This window comes from Myodes glareolus, chromosome X (genome assembly GCF_982192425.1).
Source record: "Myodes glareolus chromosome X, mMyoGla1.1, whole genome shotgun sequence".
NCBI classification, from domain to species: Eukaryota; Metazoa; Chordata; class Mammalia; order Rodentia; family Cricetidae; genus Myodes; species Myodes glareolus.
In genome coordinates this window covers 6,586,583-6,608,355 of record NC_142053.1, presented here as the reverse complement: position 1 = coordinate 6,608,355, position 21,773 = coordinate 6,586,583, and the positions used below count along the sequence as shown (strand labels likewise).

Genomic DNA, 21,773 nt, shown 5'->3' with positions numbered 1-21,773 from the left:
CCTTTGATTAGATCTTGAGTTTTTGTTATATTTCTGGATTTGGTATTTTGTCAGATATGTAATTTGAAAATATTTTCCCAAGAATGCAACATGTATTTATATTCTCTTGTTGCAGTCCCTTAAGGGCATGATTTTTGATTTGGATAATATCCACTATATCTTTTGTTTTTTTTAAGGGGCTGTGATTTCAAAGTAAAGTCTGTTGTTTCATTAATCCCAAGGTTGTAATATTTGTTCATTATAGTTTTGGTTTCCATATAAGAGTTTTGTTTAGGTCACTGATCCATTTGAATCAGTTTTGGTATGTGGCATGAGATTAGTTTCACTATGTTTTAGAACTACACCTCAAATACTTTTTAATCTTCTTTCATTGAATATCTTTTGCTTTGAATTTTGTAAAATGTTAAATGAGTATTTTTCTTGTAAGCAAGTACACATTTTCCCATTAGTCCATGCCCCAAACTCTTTGTCAGTACCTTAATTCCTTGATATATATAGCTTTAGAGTAAGTCTTAAAATAGAGTAGCTTGAATCATTATCTTTATTTTAAAGGGTTTAACTAGTTGGGCTTCTTTTCCTTTTCACATGAATTATACTGTTTATATTTGCAAAGAATCTAGCTGGAGTATTTGATGGCATCATTTTTCTTATGTCTTAAGTTATGAATGCAACTTCTTTGTCATTCCAAGAAAACACTGTTTTACAACAGTACTTCCTAACTTCTAGCTTTTATAATCGTTCTGTCCCTCTTTTTTCTGTAATGGTCGCTGAGTCTTGGGAAGAAACGTGTGTTGCAGATGCCCATTTAGGACTGAACACTCCTTTGTGAAAGTTCTTGAGCTGCAAGTTTTTGTCTTCTACACTAAATAATCTCATCAATCAAAGAGGAAAAAATACACAACTACTCTACCACATTCAGGAGTACATTTAAAACAGTAACATAAATGAATCACTCAGTAAATACTAGCCCCTGTCCTCACGCATGCTCTTACTGGATTGCTATGCTTACTTTTCTTATTGCTCTTCTGAATCTCTACATTTTCAAAATATAATTTTGAACTTCATATTTCAACCATTTATGGATTCTCAGTTTGGTTAACTGGAATTTAAATTGCCCTTATGCTTTTCTTAATTATTAAATATATAAGCACCATAAATATCATTATCATATATGTGATGTATGTATAAATATTCATGTGTATGGAAATGTATATGCAAGGACACATGCATGCATGTCTATGAACACGCATGTGAATAACAGAGCTTTGCATGGAGTGCCATTTGCTCTCAGTCTTGTTTTATTGGCACAGTGTTTCTCACTGAACCTAGATATCACTGATTTAGCTAGACTGTCTGACCAGACAGCACCAAGGATTTTTATGGCTTGACCTCCTCAGCACTAGGGTTACAGGGGTAAGGAGGGTAGGGCATTTCCATGAGTGACTTTTTATGTAGGTATTGAGAATACAAACTCAGATCCCCATGACTGTAGGGCAAGCACTGTAGGAACGTAGCTGCCTCCACAGTAGCCCTGCATGTCTTTAATAAAATGAAGGTATTTGATTTGTAGACAAGGTTCATAACACACTTTGAAGCTTTGCAATCTGTCATATGTGTTGAATTAATCCAGAGCCTAGCCATATTTATTTTTGTCTGTTATATAATAGTTTCTGTGGGTTGCTTGCAAATTTCTTACCAAGTTTTATTTTTTTTTTGAGATTATTTTTATGATGGTTTTCCTTCAGGAGAGCAGAGGAGACTACATAATCAAGAGCTACTGGCAAGGGTGCTGTGGTAGGGGTATGGCTGATGTCTGGTATAACTGGCAGGAAAGATGTAGGTGGCTATTGTCCAGTATTAAACCACTGACTGACAACTAGCTGTCAACAAGAGTTAGAAAGTGATTACAAGCAACACCCTGAACCCATGCCTGAGAAAGATTTCTGTGCAAGTGGAGATCCGTCCAGTACAGCATTGTATTTGCCTGCTAGAACCTCACCAGTGAGGGGTTTGATATCATTCCTTTTGAATCTTCTATTGAGTCCAGAAATAATGAGAGAGCAAAAGTACAGCCAGAAAATAGGTATTACTTCTGATCCGCACAAGCAAGCCAGCCTTTGTTTCTTCTAAAACCAGTTGTCATGAACTCCTCATTACTGTATTTTTCTTGATGTGATACATGTAAACTACAAGAAAGTTCCCATGTTTGAAAAGCTGCAGCAGCCTTTACTAATGAAACGCTAACACCCAGCAAAGCCTTGGACTCTGGGTTATAGAAAAAATACCCTCATTCTCCCCTTGGCCTACAGCTGCTGTTCACTAGTGCCTTCCATACACAGTCCATCCTGGCTTTCTAAAGAACAGTTCTTTTGCTATATCTGTGCAATGCAAGTCTCCAGCAATAGAACAGCAACAGATCCGCTTGATAATTTTTAGGACATGATAATAAATTTCATGTTGCCCTTTTAGGAATAAAAAAGACTGACAAGTTAGTTTATGCTCTACTTTGAACGATAACTACCAATTTTCATTATCTTACATATATTCTAATCACTAATATTCTGCCTACTGCTAGCACAGCTGGACCCTGTGCCTAGGCCTGCTCTATCCTGTTAACTCTTAGATATCTTGTAGAAAGTATACACTAAATAAATGATATTTGAATGAAGAAGATTAGATGTAGATCATTAAATGTACTGCTTGGAGAAAAGACAATGAAGGTATGGCATTTCTTATGTTGATTTGCCCAAACTGCACAGAAACATGCAACTGGAGAGCAACTATAAAAGAAGCTTCTCATTTTAGGAGGATATAGAACAGAATTCCACCTAAAAAATAAATGCAAAATAAAAAAGAAGCATGGCCATAACATTATGAAAGACTCGGGATGTGGCTCGACTCTTTTAAGTGTTAATCATTTAAGTATAGTTTATGACAAAATAATTTGAAACAGAAGAGCTAGATACAGGATAGTGTTATAAAAAAGAGTGGTAGTACTCTGTTGTCAAACTTGACTTAAGAATTAAGAAGACAAATTCAAAGGTAAGCCCTAAACATCAAGAATCTCAGAATCCTCAGATGTTTGAACTGACCACTGAACAGAAATTGTAACTGGATTTCTATGATCCCGATCTAGATTCTGATCCAGATATGATCCCAAATCTAGATTTGGGAAACTAAACTAGTTTCCCAAAGGCCAGTTCTTGTGTTTCTACCCCTTGAATTTGTGTTACTCTTACCTTTATCACAGACACCAAACAATTTAGCATTGTAGAGTTTAATGGCCTTTCTCAGCAATGTGGGGAGTCTCCTGTTCTGACTAATTCGACCTAATTTATACAGACTTTCCAATAAGGACTGAAGTTTACAAGGTTAGCACCTGTTAGGAATGCCAAACATGTCTGCTCCATAAACTATGGCCTCCCTCAGGTTGCAGCAGTTTGTCACTATGTAGTTTTCTTCTCTTTCACTGCTCTTTATGAGGAGGTGTCTCTGAAGTGTATGAGGATAGGATGTGTGGGAAAGTAGTGACCCAAAAGAACTTGTACAGACGCTGCCAGATGTGGTAGCGCACTCCTTCAATTCCAGCACTCTGGAGGCAGAGGCAGGCAGATCTCTCTGTCAGAGGCCTGTTTGGTCTATAAAGTGAGCTCCAGGACATCCAAGGTTACACAGAGAAACCCTGTGTTGTAAAACAAAATATAAGACAAAACCAAACAAAAAGTTGCACAGATGCTTTATTCCTTGTTATAAAAGTTCTTATTATGTTCATTGTGCTCAATCATTGTCTGATTGAGCACAGGACATAATTATGTGGCACTGATGATCATACTTCCGACTTGTAACTTAGAACTAGGCTCTTTTCCTGTATAAACTTGGTTAAACCTTGGCCAGCTTTGACCAAAGGTTTGAGGCGCACAGCTCCCAGGGCAAACAGAGGGAACTCATCCATCAACATGGGGGGGGGGGTGGTACACAGCACCGAGGAAAAAAGATTGTTAACCTCTTTAGGTCATAGCAATTACCCTCAGATTTTTTGTTTGGTGTTTGAAATCCTGTTGGGGTACATCCACCTTCTACAACTGTGTTTGGCAGCCTCAATACCTTGTAACAGCAAAGCTGAATGGCCCAGCCATCCATACAAGCATGCTGCCCCGCAGCCACGTGCTTGGGGCTGAGGCTGAATCGTTTTTTTATGAAATATACCCTTATGCTTATGGCTGTATCTCTAAAGTCTTGTAAGTGGTCACAATATCAAAGTCAAAGAAGTCATTATTTGAGTAGTCAGCATCAGTCTAAGTCAGGACAAAAGCACAACACACATTACACAGACATACAGAACAAAGGCACCAAACAAACTAAAAACTTCAAGCTGCTTCATGGGTGTGACCAGCCCCACTTTTGAAATGAGACCGCTATCCATGCAGTCTCTACAGAGAACTGACCATGTCATTCATGTATCATACCACAGAACTGAGAAACGCCACCCGCGTATCTCACCAGAGAACTGAACATGCTACCTGCATGTAAGACAAAATAGAGACCGAAGATACACAAGGGCTAACAAAGCTTTAGAAAGGCAAAACCACTGACTTAAGAGTCAATGTCATGGTCTGTTCCAGTCATCAAAGTCACAAGTAAGACAAAACAAAAGGCACACAAGACACGCAAGCAGATGTCCTTCTCCACTGAGACAGACAAAACCATTCCAGAAATACAGACGGCTGAGAGGACATAGTTCCTTCAATCCAGGAGAACTTCCATATCCTCACCAGCACCCAGATGGGAATCTCCCAGGCATCCCTGGGTCCCTTCTCACCTCCCGGGACGTCTCCCAGGGCAGCAGTCAGTGATCTAGCATGCCTGCTGATCACTCCCTCTGTCTCCTCCCGAGACACGGGCGACTGCAAAACCGAAAATACAGAACCTGAACCTGAATTCAACAGAAACACAAAGGCTGTAGACCCCGAATGTACTGAACTTGAATTTAACCAGCACAAAAACACAAAGGCACGACTGTACAGAACCTGAACAGCATGGAAACACAAAGGCACAACTGTAACCTCTAATGTACAAACTCAAACCTGAATTCAGCCAGCACACAAAAACACAAAGAACCTGCCTGCACACAAAGACAAAGATACATAGACAATGTCTCACCTTCAAGTGGGTCTTCGGAGACAAGGGTGGTCGCTAATCCCGGACAAGCCCCCAAAATGAAAGACCCCCGATTAGGGGAGACTCTCACTCCAGCCTCGGGATGATACGAACCCCCCCAGTAACTCACGAGAGACCGTCCTTGCTGCAATCACACAAGGTTTAATGACAAGACGACAAGACGGGGACCAGTGCACTGGGGCCAAGACTCATAACCCACGCAGGGGAAGAGTTCGACCTCGAGTGACTGGGAGAAGTAGTTTTTATAGGAAGAAACCACACAGCCCAGTAATCCAAAAAGGGGGGCAGGGAGGATGTCACAGAAAACTCTGAAAATTCCAGTGATGATTACAAGGGTGCAACTCCCTGCCTCTCAAGATCATTCTCAAGGTCGTAATCAGCTAGTTCCTATACCAATGATAATTACTAGGGGGTGATAATTACTAGGGGGAATCTCTCTGTTTCTCAAGATTACTCTCAAGATTACAATCTACCTTTATCTTCAGCTAGTTCCTGAAACCCTGAAATTGGTTAATCCTAGATTTCTGATTCTTCTCTTCCTGCTAGATTTTTGGCTCTGTTTTCCTGCTAGGGGGATCTGGATTTATCCAGGTCTTTCAGTTTGGAAGCTTTCAGGATGAAAATAACCTATATGGGTCACACATTTTCTCCCCACAGTTCTAGAGCAAGGGATACTTGTTTTCAGATTTCCTGAAACAGTTTCTAGCCCTGAAAAGTTTGAACAAAGTCAACAATTACAACAATATTTAAAGACGTTATTGTCAGGAGTTTAGTAACAAGTCAGTGAAAGCATAAATTTGTTTTATCTTTTAAAAGAATTAGTCTTCTTTTGTGTGGTGCATTGCTGTTGTTATATCATTATTTGGAAGTTGTATTTAATATAACAGTTGGTTTTCTACTTCCTTGTTGCCAGCACGCACAGGAATCAGGGCTCCAATTTGTGGAGGCTGTTGTAAATGCATTACAAACAGAAGAATGTTCTTTCAGTCAAGTGTGGGATGTGGGGGGTTCTACCCGAATCTGCGCTTCCCTCCTCCTGATACAGGATGCATGCTTTCAGGTATCTCGCCATGAGCTTGGGGCAATATCCTAGGAGTTAAACAGAGAGGCATACACAGAGAGATCCGAGTCATCTGCCCAAAGGTAAATGCCAACTTTATTTAGCTTAATCCAGGGTTAAAATACTCTTTTGCCCCTCCCAGCCAGAGAGGGGGTTGGGGAAGCTGGCGCCATGTGAGAGCTTCTTCCCAGGCAGGTGTGCAAGGGGTGCAGGGCAGTGTCAGACAGGGTAGAGGGACCCTGGCGCCTTAAGAACCCTCCTTTGTAGGTGAAATTACCATGCCAAAAGACGAACAAGGCTCTAAGTTAATTCCCCATGCCTGGTAGAATTGAGTAGAGGAGTTAACAGGAAACTTGACTGGTAGTGTAAACAGTCCTGCATAGCACCTCGAGGAGCAGGGGAGAGCCTGGGATCCAACAGTGGGACAGTGTTCTGACCACTAGAAAGGCTTTGCAGGAATAGTTAGTGATCAAACCCAGAGAATTCTCTGCTTCCACTGTTAGACTTTTCAAGTCAGCCAAATTAAGATGTAAGCTGCCTCGCTGTGAGACAGCAGGCTCTCCTCCTACAGCCTTCCCCAAGCCTGATTTTTGGAAGAATGATGAATTTCCTCAGCCAATTTGATTGTCTATGTTTATATCACACACAGACACACACGCACACACACATTTGTACACGGGAGCAGGAGAGAGACAGAGACAAATCCACAATCAGATATCTCACTTCTTTTACATATTGTTGACTATACAGAGATAAACAATGTACAGCTTGCTCCCCTGCCCCTTCCTAGAAATCCCCTTTCCATTATTCTAGGTAGTGAACATCCCACCTTAAACAACTGAGTATTCATTCATTGCTTTCTAAGATAGAAAAGTAAGAGGTTGGAGGGCTCACATGATTGAAATTTCTCTCTTAATTTGAACCAAAATTGTTCCCTAATACCTTTTACTCAGAGTAAAACAGAAGGACAGGGAGTCCTGAGTGTGACAAGAACTTTCCCACCTCAGGTGTGTATTTAGCTCGGAGAGATAGTGTCTGACAAAAATCAATGGCCCTTGGAGCCAACCAAGGCTTCCTGGATCTCTGTCTCTTGAAGTTAAATAAGAAATTAAAGGGCAATAAGAGGATGAGTTAGAAAAGAGTTTTATTATAGGATTACAAACGTGGGTTCACAAGGAAAAGAGGGAGAGGCTGGTGTAGCAGAACCACCAAGCTGCTACACTAGTGTCTTTTATGGGACTTAAGTCAAAACTGGTGTGAGATATGGGCATTTGAGTGAGTCAGTCCAGTCAGTCCACCTATTAGAGGTCCAGATGACACTCAGTTTCAATCAAGTTTTGCATAGGTTTCAGGTAAGATTACTCATTTGTGTAGAAGAAGAAAGAAGATATCAAGAAACTAGATTAGAAATCAGTGTTATTTTCTGATATTATTGGTTTCTGGTCAAGAAAGAACCAAGGACATTTCTAGTTTGGGGGCAAGGTAAGACTGCCCACTTTTGAGGTCCTTGCCCTATAACTGCTTGATCAGTTTCTGTCTCCTGTTCTCCTCATAGGACTCATCCATAAAGCAGATCCTGAATCTATTCCTCTGACAGCCTTAACTTGTCTGCCAACACTATTCTGACAGCTTCTAACTCTCTTTCTCTAGGTTATTCCTGTCCTCCTGCTTAAATGGCAGGTCTAGGGTAATTTCAAATGGCTGTGTTTTCATAGCACATCCAGAAGAATTATTACCTTCTACATTGTGGGGATTGGAATTAATGTTACCTAAGATAGGATGGGTTCTTTCAACTCCAAAAACATTTCCAGTTGAAATTAGGTGATCAACTCAAATCTTTATGGGATTATGCCATGATTTATACCAAAATTAGGTAGTCTTTTGCACTTGGTTCATTCACTCCTAATAAAAACCATCCTATGAACTTCAGGCCAATGTTTCACAATCACTCCACATCTGATTACTCTTGTCCTGATACATTGACTTTCTACAAGCTCTTGCAAATTATTAATTGAATGATATGACTTTTTAAAGTGTTAAAACATGGTGTTATTATTCTTTGACTTTTGATTTTAGGAAACTGGTCAACTGGGTATTGTATGACTTTCCCTTGGGAGACGAAGATACACTTATTTATTTATTGAGAGAATCATCAATAGAACAAAAAAGGTATTCTGTTCTAGTCCAGACTGGTGAACCAATGAGTTTATAGGGCTTACTTATAGGAGCATTGACTTCTCAAAAGTAGCTGCACCATAAAGCTTTCCCACTCTATTGTGGCCTACTCATGGTCAGCTGTATCACTGAAGAGAGGTATATTCTAGCATCTTCCCTCTTGCACACACACAGGACCACATGCAGATGGGGCAAAAAGACAGGGTAAATAGGATCTCAGATGACTCTGTCTGGTCCTTTCTGAAAATGTTAATTGTGCCGTATCATTACCACAGGCCTATCTGTGGGCTATATTGTTCTACTTACTTCTTTGTAATGACCGAAAGCCAGGGTCCTCTGTAGTTCACCTCAATGATTCTGCTTGAGGATGACAATGACATGTCACCCTGGGAGGAAATTGTATACCACACAGAAGACTACCAATGTAAGAACCTTGTAGTACACCTGTGCAGATTTTCCTTCTAAGTTGAACTTGCCTATTTAGAAATTTGTGTAGCTTTTTCTAGAATGAGACATAGTAATATACTTTCCACATTTATATCCTATTCTGCAAGACATTTATGTGACCTTTGTTTTGCTGTAGCCAAGATATACTATGCCAATACCACCTTCTTACACTTCTTGGAAGGAGCCTGTCCTGAGTGGTCTCAGTACGCTGATTTTTATGATGGGGTTAGGTTATAAAGGCTCTTGAGTGAATCATGAATAATAAAATCTCAGGGTCAGAAATTGGGGTTCAACCTGAAGACCCAAAAAGCAAAGCAGCCAACACTGGCTCTTACCTCGACCTCGGTCTGAAAATGGCAAACCGGCTTCCAGGAATCTCAGAAAAAAACTGCTTCGGAGAGCTGCGTCCTCCCATCTTATATTCCTCTCTAGGGCTGTGACTAAAGGTGTGCACAAGCATCATTAAAGGCAGGTACTGCCCATTTTCTATGACAACTAGGGTGGCTACTGGGATTAAAGGTGTGTGTTAACATAATCTGGTCTGTAAGCCTGACCAGTGAGACTGTTTTACTTTCAGATCTTCAGGCAGGCTTTATTTATTAAAATGCATTTGAAATGTCACTACTACACTTGAGTCCATTCCTAATCATATATAATGCATAAACATCTTAAAGATAAAGTTCACTTGTTCTGGAAAATGCAATATCTATCCTGGGAATGACCAGAGAAAAAAGAGACTAGAACCTCTTCTCATGTGCCCTGCTACTCTCTATGAGAAATCTCATGTGGAACAGCCAAATTCATGGGCACTGAATAAGATGTTCCCTCCTATAGTCGGGATCCTCCCAAACCCTTGACTTCTGGAAAAAGATACACTGGAAAACATGCATTCCTGTTTCTACAGTGGCTGCACAGTAGTGTGGCTGCATTCTGAGGATAAAACATTTTGAGGAGTGGAAGCCTGGACAGACCACAGCCATCTCATAAATCCCCCAGGGGTTAACTGGCCTTTGCTCTTTGTACCTCACAAGCCTGCTCCACTTTTTTTCTTCATTTCCTGTGAATAGCTCTAAGAGGCCTGTAGATAATATGCTAATGCTTCTTCCTCTCTCTCTCTCTCTCTCTCTCTCTCTCTCTCTCTCTCTCTCTCTCTCTCTCCTGTCAGGGACAGGCAGCTTTGCCCAGACCAGTTAAAAACTGATAACAGGCTGAGGATTTAGCAATGATTTAGTCTTCATTCAGCTGTCCTTCTAAGCAGAATTCTTGGGTGACCACACTTGTGTATCTCAAAGCCCTTGTCCCTTTCACTTTAGAGAACTGTCAGAGTCAATGGATACAGAGCCTATGTCATTTATTTTTATGGTAAGGTGTGTCCACCAGCACACCTTGTTTTCTCTCAAGACGAAAGGAGCACATTAGCTAAAAAGGCAAACATTCTTGTGTAATGTCAAGATCTTTTATATAAACCGGTCATGTGGATTTGGGGTTTTCAGGATTTCAAACCCTCATGTCCCTGCATTCTTAGGGTGTGTTGACTTGTAAGAGTGTGCAACGTCCAAATGTACCATGTCACTTCTGAGAAATAAACACTTATAAAGTAAAAAAGGACAGGTAGACCCACCCCTCTAAAGGATGTCAGAGGCTGTGCGAGTCATTTATTCTAAATCTTTATGAAAAGAAAGCCCTAACTCAACTCTGTGGGTCTTCTCTACTTCTATCTAAGAATACTGAATTATTCAAACTTACTACTCTTAATCACAGGATTTTGTAAATGCTTCTAAAATTGTGATAATATTTTTGATATCTCTATTGAAAGGAAAAGGGGGATGGGTACCCCTTTATCTCATCAGCTCTGAACAGAGCTCGCTTAGCTTGTTATGAAGCACAGATCTAACAGTACATATCAGCAATATTATAGACAGATTGTAGGGCTAGGACTGAGGAGTTTTGAATGTATACGGTACTACATATTCTCTAAAACGCTCATGCGTGCTTCTCTCATGGCAGGCTTCTGACATAGCAGAGAAAGTAAATTTAGAGATTAATAACATGGGTAGTTAAAAATAAATTCAGACTCTCCAAGCCAAGGTCTGCATGTTATAAGTGGAAAAACAGACATGGGGTGGGCAAGTGGGCAGTAAACTTCACTAGGATCACTCAGGCACCTCTTGGTAAGGATCAGATGGGACTTAAGCTCCTTTCAGCCTATTTTGGCCTGCTGGGCTCCTGTCTCTAACCAAAAGAGTAATGGAATATAAGCAGTACCACGACAATCTCCATTTGCTAAAACATCATTTGAAAAATTGTTATAATTATCTCATAAATCTTAACTCCATGAAGGTAGTAGTTTGTAGTATTAACATGTTATTGCATTATTTAGTTACTGTGTGAAATGTAATATACATTTCTGAAAATCATACACACACAAACACACACGCACATACGTATACACACACACACACACACACACACACACACGAACACTATTTTTCCTCTTACAATCCCACTATGTGTGTTTCATACAATGATTTCCTCCAGCTCCTGTTTTCCTGGAACTTTTGCAACAAACTTGAATGTCAAGAATAAGCTTTTTAGGGAAAGAACTTGTAGCATGAATTCTAATTGGTCTTAATAATAAAAAAACAGAATCAGATATTAGTGGTGAAAGCTGAAAGGTCAGAGAAACAGAGCAGTTAGCTACTAATTCTTACTCTACAAAATCCTCAGAATCAAGGGGGCAAGTTCGTGTCTCTATGAATCCTCAGACTGAATGCTTTGAGCTTTTGTCTCCTCTCAACAAATATTCCTCTCTCTGCTCAGTCATATCCCTTCCTGTCTCCACTTCCCTAGTGATGGGATTAAAGGTGTGCAACTCCCAAATACTGATACTAAACCTGTGAGACATCACTGCCTGACTCTGTTTCTCTTTGAAACTGAATCAATCTAGTGTAGCCCAGGGTGACCTTGAATTCACAGAGATCCAGCTGTCTCTGCCTCCTGAGTGCTGGGATTAAAGGTGTGTACCTAAACTGCCTGGTCTCTATGGTTATCTAGAAGCTCACTCCACACTCTGACACTCAGGCAAGCTTTATTTGTTAAAGCACAAACAAAATATCACCACAATATCTTGACTTGATCATGTCTGTATCAAGGCTTATGACAATATACTAGTTACTTGAAAGGCAAGCTCCTCTGACAGCATGGAATACAATTGAGGTGGGAGAACATAGAAGATCAGACAACACCATCTCTCCCTCTGCTTACAGGGTAGCCAACTTCTATGTCTTAAACTGTGCAAAGCAGAACTACCCACAAATTATTCAGAGTTTTTGGAGTCCCAGTCAATAAACAAGGTATGATTAATGTGGTAGAAATTTGGGTGTTTTGTGATGTTTCCTGGATGAAACTTTTAATGCTTGAGATGACGTTATGATTTGTCTGCCCATAGTAAGAATGGCATAGAATGCTGTATCGCTTGTAAATACATTCTTTCTCAAATACTAAAAAATAAAGCATCATTACTTAGCTCTTTTTTTTCATTAGCCATCTTCTCTACATTAAAAAGGGGAAGTATACTTACTTTAGTGTGTCTTTGGAACTGACTCCTAGCATTCAATTCCAACTAAGCATGAAATTTTAAGTAAAAAAAAAAAATCTCATTTCTCAGAACACTGATTACTTTAGGGCTCTAATAGATGTTTGATTACCTGCTTTGTCTCTCTCTCCCCAGGAAGAGCAAAGGAGTCTGGAAGTAAAGAAAAGATTCTTTAGGGAGGTCCAAGCCAATCTTAAATGCATGCATATAATGTTTTTTTAAAAGGCAGTTGGTGTTGAGCACAGCTACTCAGCATTAGCTCCAGTTGCAAAAAAAAAAAAAAAAAAACACATTCTTTTTCTGAGCAGGTTCTCATCTCTAGGTGCTGAATGGGCAAACAATCAATATATATTTGAATAAGCCTGCATCTGTGTTTTTATTTCAGGAGTAGTAAGAGAACAATAGATTCATGGTTTTCAAACATTAAAAATGAATAACAACGAAAAGTCTACTATAACTTGACATGCTACTTGTCTAACACATTTTGAGACGTGAAAGAGATTGCCCTAAAGTTTCTTACCAAAGATATCATTTCAGGAAACTATATTTGAACTACATTACCTCCACTGTAACCAAATGTGTCTGTGGCAACATAGACTTAGTAAACTGTTTCATGAAATTTCACATTTCCAAATGCGAAGAATTAGCTCAAATTGAAAATGCCATGCTATATGCACTTTTTGGATTGTCCAACAAAGTGACATATTCCATTGGTAATTCAAGATAATCTGTTTCACAGCATATGGTGTAAATCCAGAAGAACGCATGGGTGAAATGGCGTACCTGTGAAATGTGATTTCATTATTTTCAGTGTCTAAAACACCTTTAAATAGCTCAAAGGCATCCCTGGAAACTGTGCAAAAGGGGGATACAATATGCCTCTGATTACCCTAGTTGATGAAAAGAGCTAACGTTTCTCTCCCAGGACAGGGCTTATAACCCCTTAGTCAACTTTGAAAAATAAATATGAACTATTATTTATTTGTTTCTTTTCATTTGCATTTGTGGAATAATTAAAATAAGTTAACAAAATAGCCATCATCTCATGTACTACGTTAGCAATGTTCAGGTGATTCTATATTATTAATAACATGTTATTATTCTATGCAATGAATTCCACAACTTCTTTCTCCTAACACAAATGTCGTAAACTTAACAACACCTTCTCATTCCTTCTATTTTCTTGCATGATTTAAATGATTATATTTTAGAGACCAGCTGTAATCAAGAAAAACACATACATTTTAAACAGATCAGTGAGTATTGTAAAAACATCAAGTAATTAGAATTCTTCTTGAAATTCTTATCACATAGAGTTACTTTGGGGCAAGTTTTGATGACTACATGAGCAGTACTTGTCATTTGTCATGAATGTTATCAACTGGATACAAACGCCCAAGTCAAAAACACTTGGAAACAGCCTATCTTTTAAGTAGGTTAAGCATCCCTTCTAAATCTTGTGCACATGTTTAATGTACTCACCGCCCCCATTTTAAATAGTGCTGGGGAAAATTCTATCTGTGTCAGTGCTTGTCAGAATAATACTTACAAATTCTACTTCAACAGAGCTGCTGTGAATGAAGTTCTAAAGTGTCTCCTTGCATTACAGCTCTTCATACATCAAAGGCTCTTTTTGAAGGTTAATTATAGGAGAAAAAGACACATTTTAATGCTACCTGAGAGTTCTTACTAATATTACCTTTGAAATGACTAATTATGATACCTGTAAGAACTGAAAAGGAGACTTATGTAACTTACTCATTAAAAAGATATTTACTAACTTTGATCCTTGTACGTCCTTCCCAACGCCATTCTTTATTTCCATCATTACATTTATTTTTATATTTAGTGTTTATATATGAAAATGCTTGGTGAACACTACTTATGCAGACTCAAAATTTGTCATTTCTTTGTTGCTGAAACTGTGACCATGTTGTTTAATTATCCTTGCTTTTGGTATTAAGCATGTTGGCTATGAGCCCTAAGACTTGAGCAAGATTTGAACAGCACCTCTTTTTCAAAGAATGTTTGAAAGGGACTAGAATGTGTGCCTGCTGATAATAGAGGATTGGGAGACTGTGGGACTTTTTCTGTTTGGAGCTCTGAATGTACTAATACACTGTATGAATGGCATGGAAGAACAAAGCCAGAAATGTCAAAGTAACCTTCTCTGTGAATGAAGCAATACTGTTTAGCTGCCTCATCTTTGCAGAAAACAATAAAGAGCATGCACATCATCTTGACACTAGGCTGCATCAATAGAAGATGAGTCTCAGAGTATCCAAATTGAAGCTAGTGAGGTGCTAGCCTTCCTGGAGCTATCTGATCATACCTGAACAGGATACTGAGAGATAGAAAAGCTATATTTTTCATTCTGGTCACTACGTTTTGATTTTTCTCCATCAGCTTCTAGTCCTTGCCAACCTATACACTAATCTTTACAAACCAAGATACCATACAAGTAGAACCTTTTCCTCTATTTTCATTGTCAAGCCTTGAGTGTAGTTTCTTTACTAGCTTCTAGTAACAATTTATCATCATCAGTTTTTGTTTTTTTATTTTAAACGTGACTTAACGATATAGCGTTTCTCAGATATTATGTAGAAAGAGACAGACCTTGGAACACTCATCTGTAAATGGGATGTCCCTATCGTATCCTTCTCCCCAGGGAGCCCTACAGAGGAGGAGGCAGAAAGAGTGCAACAGCCAGAGGGGATAGAGGACACCGGAAGAACAAGGCCCTCTAAATCAACTGAGCAAAGCTCACATAAACTCACAGAGACTGAAGTAGCAAGCACAGGGCTTCCATGGGTCTGTAACAAGTCTTCTGTGTAAATAGTATAGCTTTCAGTCTAGTTTTTAATGGAATGTCTGAGTGTTTTAACGAGTGGGTCTCTAATTGTTGTGCCTTCTCTTGGACCCTTTTTCTTCTATTGGTTTGCCTTGTCCCACTTCAATGTAATGTGAGTTTTTGTTTTTATTTTATGAAATTTATCTTATGATATCGCCATGTTTGGTTGTTATCTTATAGAAGCCTGTTCATTTCTAATAAGAAGCAGAAAAGGAGTATGTACAGAAGAGAGGGGAGGAGCAGAAAGGAGTAGAGGGAGGAGAAAGTGTAATCAAACTACATTGAAAAAGAAAAATAACTATTTTTCAATTAAAGAAGAGACTATTCTAATAAAATAATTTAAAAGAATATTTCTTCCTTCTATCCTTCCTTCCTCCATTATGTCATGATCTGTTTATTCGGAAATGATTGCTAAAGGCACAAAGAGCACTTGCAGTTAGCAATTGTCTTCGCGTTTCTATTGCTGGGAAGAGACATATGACCATAGCAAATCTTAGAAAGACAAACATTTAGTTGGGACTGTCTTATAGTTCAGAGGTTTAGTCCATTATTGCCATGGTGAGAAGCATGGCAGCATGCAGGCAGACATGGTGCCAGAGAAAGAACTGAGAGTTCTACTTCTTGATCAGTGGGTAGCAGAAGAAGACTACCACACAAGCCTACCTAGGGCATCTGAAACCACAAAGCCCATGCCCATAGTGACACACTTTCTCCAACACCTACAACAAGGCCACACCTCCTAATGTTGCCGCTCCCTATGAGCCAAACACTTAAACTCAGGAGTCTGTGGAAGCTGTACCTCTCCAAACCAGCACAGGGATGTAAAAAAGCACTATACACTATCAAGTAAAGACTAAACAATGTGTGCATCTTCAAAGTAAACACAAGGCTCTCGGCAGTATATAACCAACTCTTCCTTGCAGAGCTGAGGAAGTAGTCATCATGGAAGGGGCAACATTTAGAGAATAGATAGGACTCTGAGTGGTGGCAAAGAGCACACCACTCTACAAAGAGTAGAACAGTGCTTGCATAAGCCTTGCATGATAACAACAAAAAAAAATTGAAGAATGCTGTGACGCATATGGGTATGAGTACTGAAGCATCTGGATTAGTAGTTTTAGATGGCCACTAATTGTTAAGCTCTAATAGTTAAGCTCTGGGGAAGCGAGTTCATTCCTGTGACATGACCTGCGAGTGATGCAATTAGTTTGGTCTTATTTATAAAAGAAAAAAAGAGCAATCATATTTTTCAGATTTTATGCTGATACTTTTGGCAATATCAGTCATTTAAACTCTGTTTCACTAGCCCTATTACCTTTAAATTGAATCAAAAATAAACAGTAAACCTCAATGTCCCAGTCTGGGTATGAGACATTTCTTCTGGCACCCATGCTCCCCACACTCCATTGGTTACCCTGGGCTTGCCATCCTTTTCTGTAGTCTCAACTCATTGTAAGCATTTTAAATAGAATAAATAATTCAATCCTCACTACAACTCAGACATGCTGGTAATTTGATCATTCATAACATACAGAGAAGAAAATTGAGAGGCGTAATCATTAAATAAGGTGCTTCAGAGCTGCCATTAATAACTTAGAAAACTAGTTTGGAGATATAGATATTCTGAGACCTGGGATCAAACTAGCTCTCATTACAGATGCCCTATTTTAAAGTATATCTTCTAAACAGTGTCTGTCTCCAATCAATGTGCCTAAAATGGGTGATAGCCTTTTTTTCTGTGCTTGTACCAGTACTAGGTGATATTACCCTCTGAGAACCTATCCCACCCCAAAAAAGCTACGACAGAGCTCATCCAGAAGAGAGAATGACAATCTTAGACAGCTTTAATCTAACTCTTCCATTTGCATGCTTCTTAGACTTGTTGAAGTTCCTCTAAGTTTCATCTTCCTCATCTATACAAGGCTTTCTGTTTGTCTGTTTGTCTGTATGTATGTATGTCTCTCTTTCCCCCTCTATGTGTGTGTGATTTTCAAGTCAAGTGATTTATGAATCTGTAAACTTACAAAGACAAACACAATTTAAAATTCTAAGTTTAAGTTTCCTTAATAATCACAAACTTAAACTATCCCATTTCTTATGGAGATTGTAAATCTCCACAAAGAAGGGAATAAACACATGCCAGGTAGAACCAAGAGAGCACCAGTCTCCTTGGGGGAAGGTTGGCACAGGCAAGTGACTTCTAGAACAGCAATGGCACTTGAACCCTTGAATATTTGCATCTTAAAATGCTAAATAAAATCAGAAGAAAAATAACACAATATTGTTTTAATATGTCTATGAATCATTCATTTTTGGAGCAGCCATTTGTACTATAATGGCAGAGTTGAGCAATGATGACAAAGACCATATGTTTTCAAAACTCAAAAATATTTATTATATAGTCCTTTAAGAGAAAAGTTAGCTGACCTTTAAAATCTGGATCCCATAGGAGCTTCTGAGCACATGATTGTCATCCAGGTGGTTATTTAAAAGAGCCTTACATGAGTTTGTAAATATGGTTTGTTCTTATTATGTACTGGCATATATGGTATTTCTGTGCAAAAAATACTGAGCTTCATGTCTGGTGACCTTTTAAATACCACATGCGATAACAATTATTGTATGAACATAGATTTTTTATATATACATGGTTATATATCTATGTATGGTGACTTTGGCAGCATATAAAAGTGTTTTCTTTATTTGTATATCCTGTTTAAAATGATTTATCCACATTAGCATTAAAATCAATGTCAAGAATATATAACATCAATTATACAAAACTGTGGAGTGACTTCATCCTCCTATTTGTTTTATGCATCACTACACTGATACACGGAAACAACCAAGTGTTTGAGTATAAAGACCATCTTAAAAACAAGTTTACAGGACAAATACAAAGACCATGTGTTTTATTCTCCTATCGGATTTTCTTTGATTGACTTTGGAAGCTGTGTTTAATTTCCTGATGGTATACAAGTCTAAACTTGCCCTGCATCTTTGTAATAAAATCCTTTAGAGAAACAGCAGATAGAAATATTTGTTTAAAGTTAAGCTGATACAAATGGTTAGCAACTCATTTTTATGCATTTAAAAAAGACATAAAACATTCTTGATAGTTGAAATTCTTGGACAATTTTAGAGAATCCACATGGTGGAAATTATTTTGAAATATAATTAATATTTTTGCCATCTTTGGAAGGTTTTGTTGAACATTCTTTAGTGTTTCTTCATAGCTTTGATAATATTATCAGCATCAATTATTATATTGTGCTGTAATGATCCTGTATGTTATAATTGTTGCCTCAAGGAATAATAAGACAGATAAGAAGAATATTTTCCTTGCCATTAGATGGCCATAGACTTGTGTGCTTTCTTTAAGTTCTGAATTTGCTATGCTTTTCTCCATGGACTCTTATGCTGTAATTTTCACATCTTATTGATCTTTAACAGTGATATGACCTCTACAAATAAATTCCCTACCTTTACATCTGTAATTTCCTAAGGATTAGTATCTGATTGTTCAACGTTTTAGAAACCTTTCATCAAAAGGCATTTGGTGCTCTAGAGACAGACAGGAAAGGGACAGTGGTAAGGAAGTAAATATGAGAAAAGTACAATGACATATATATGTATAAAAATGTAATGATAAAATCTGTGATCAGTACACAGCAGCACAACTTTTAGATGTGTTCCATTATTTTTCCTTTCTTTTGATTAAGTTCATTTTTGACAATTTCATTTGTATGTGTATATAGTGCATTGTACTTACTCTCACCAGCCCCCAACTCTTACTTTCCATCCACATCTGTCAAAAGCCTTCTCCTCCCTACAGCTTCTTTTCCTACACTCATGCCATTTTTATTTGTGACCCAGTGATCTTAATCAACAACCAATGTGTAGTAACCATTTTAAGAGCCATTCCTTGGATACTTGTTGTTCATTGTTTGGTTCACAAGTGAAGACAATGACTGTCCCTCCCCTAGAGTCCTTCAGTTGTCAGTACTTCAGAAGGTAAGGTAGCATTCCATGAGCCCCTCCCCAATCCACAATTGTCTTTTGACAGACCTATCTAATGCAGGTCAAAGCAGGCAACCATATCTGCTATGAAATTCTATTTGTAACAGCTGTGTTGTGTCTTGAAGAGAACATTTCACAGTCCTTCTTCCTATCTTCTGATTCCTACAGTATTTCATTCTCTTCTGCAGTGTTCCCTGAACCTTTGAGAGCGTGACATAAATTGTCTTGTTTAAGGCCAAATATTCAACTGTCATTCTCAGCATTTGGGCAGCCGTTACTCTGTGTGCACCTCCACTCATTGCAAATATGAGCTTCCATAATTAAAGATGAGTGGGAGTGGGATTTGTTTATAGGTATAAGCATAAATATTTATAATGCAGTTTGGTGTTATATTAGTTTAACTAAACAATATTGAGCCCCACCTTTGGCCAATAACTTTCCTAGCTCATGTGTAACCAGGAACTGCTCATTCATCTCCAGACTGCTCAGACCCAAATAGTCAAAGAGAATCTGTATTAATTACAACACTGTTTGGCCTACTAGCTCAGGCTTCTTATTAACTAACTCCTATATCTTAAATTAACCCATTTATATTAATCTATGTATCACAAGGTTGTGGCCTACAGGTAATTTTCTGGCTGGCATGTCCTTCTCCTTTGGCAGCTATACGGAGTCTCTTTGACTCTGCCTATTCTCTCTCTCTATCTCTGTTCAGATTTACTGCCTAGCTTTACTCTACTAAGCCATTGGCTAAAACAGCTTCTTTATTAATCACTGGTAATAAAACATATTCACAGCACACAGAGGGGAATCCCACATCACCCATGGATTTTTTGTCAATGTTTACATTAACAAACAAAAATATTTAATATTTCCATTATTTGTAGAAACCTTTGAGCAGTATACTTTACACGTATTCTAGTTATGCTCTTTAGCTGAGAGGGATTTCCTACTACTTTTTAATTGTAGTTTTCTAGAGTGACCATCAAGAAGCCAAACTATTGTGAAAGTACAATAAAATAGACTGAAAACTTCACTTTCAGCTAAAGTGCAACACAGCCATATGGTTCTTTGCTTATTTCTTTAAAGAAAAAATATGCTGTGATTTTTTTCTTCTCTATAGTATAAGATTTACCCTAATGAATATATAACTCAAAGCAATGACTTTGAGAAAGCCAATTTTATATCAACTTTCATTGAGTCCTATTGATGGAACCCAGGACCTTGCTGTTTTGTTGCATAGTCTTGCAAGTTCTCTACTGAGTCTCCACTATTGTGCATGACCTGATGTATTTGTTACTTTTCTATTGCTATCATAAAATACCATGACCAAGGCAACTTACAGAAGGAAGGCTCTATTTGGGCTTATGGTTCCGGATGGATAAAAATCCATCACCACCATGGCAAGGAAGTATGGCAGCAGGCAGGTTTGACTAATGAGAGAGCTCTTATTTCCAACCTTAAAGAGTGAACAAGAATTAGCACATGAACTTGAAACCTCAAAGTCCACCCCCTGTGATATCCTCCAGTGAGGTCACACACCTCCTAAACCTACCTAAGCAGCAAAGTAGTCAAGTGTCAGAGACCATAGGGGACTTTCTCTTTCAAATACTCCTGAGCACTACTATAATGCTATTGCCTGCCAAATTTGTCAAGATCTGCCACACTCTCAGCAAGACTTATAAGCACAAGTCTCAATTTCTCAAAACAGTGAATGAATTTTGTGAAGGGTGATTTTCAAACAAAATCTAAATTCTTTAAATAATATAGTCTACTAACATATTTCAAATTACTTCCTATATCTCAACAGGCTTGTAATAAAGTTTTATGAACACCTCTGTTAAACTAATTTAAAACTTCTACATTTTAAAAGTGTGGTTTTTTTTTTTACCATGGGAGAAACTTGACATATTTATTAATTACAATCATGTTTATACTTTTACAAAAACCATGATCATGTGTTTGGTTGAACCAAGTACACTTAACTTTTTTAGAGGCATCATTGCCTAGCTAAGTAATAAATTCTCAACTTGAAGTTCTCATGTGGGACACATGTTCAAATAGACATGATCCTTATTTTTAATTATAATTAAGTGACATTTATTATCTTGTGGCAGCAGCCTTGGTTAGTAGGTACAAATATAGCTACATGCAGAAGTTGAACTAATATAATTGCTAACAGTGATTTCTTATTTGCAAACAATAAGTTTATATCCTCAGCAATAACAGGCAACTCTCCTCACACCCATATCGTTTTAGTAATGTCTGTATTATATGTTTTTTCTTACAGGAATCTCAGCATCTGACTCCAGGATTTACCTTACAAAGTAAGTGATTTTTATTTTTGTTTTTTCAATTCCTTATACCAGTCACCCATATTCTTAGTTCCCTTACTTTTCTCTTTTCTACTTAATGTCATTATAGTATGAAAGAGTGATAATAATGAA

The 21,773-nt window shown here is 38.2% G+C and overlaps 1 protein-coding gene across 4 annotated transcripts in view; it reads left to right on the top strand.

The window, feature by feature from the left end:
* The window catches only part of Aff2 (ALF transcription elongation factor 2), a 536,897-nt gene that overhangs the window by 352,062 nt on the left and 163,062 nt on the right, over window positions 1-21,773 (top strand). For all 4 annotated transcript variants that reach the window (XM_085684655.2, XM_048457673.3, XM_085684654.2 and 1 more), the window contains exon 5: window positions 21,617-21,653. In XM_085684655.2, coding sequence (XP_085540781.1) covers window positions 21,617-21,653 — 37 coding nt within the window. The remainder of the gene's footprint in view (window positions 1-21,616; window positions 21,654-21,773) is intronic.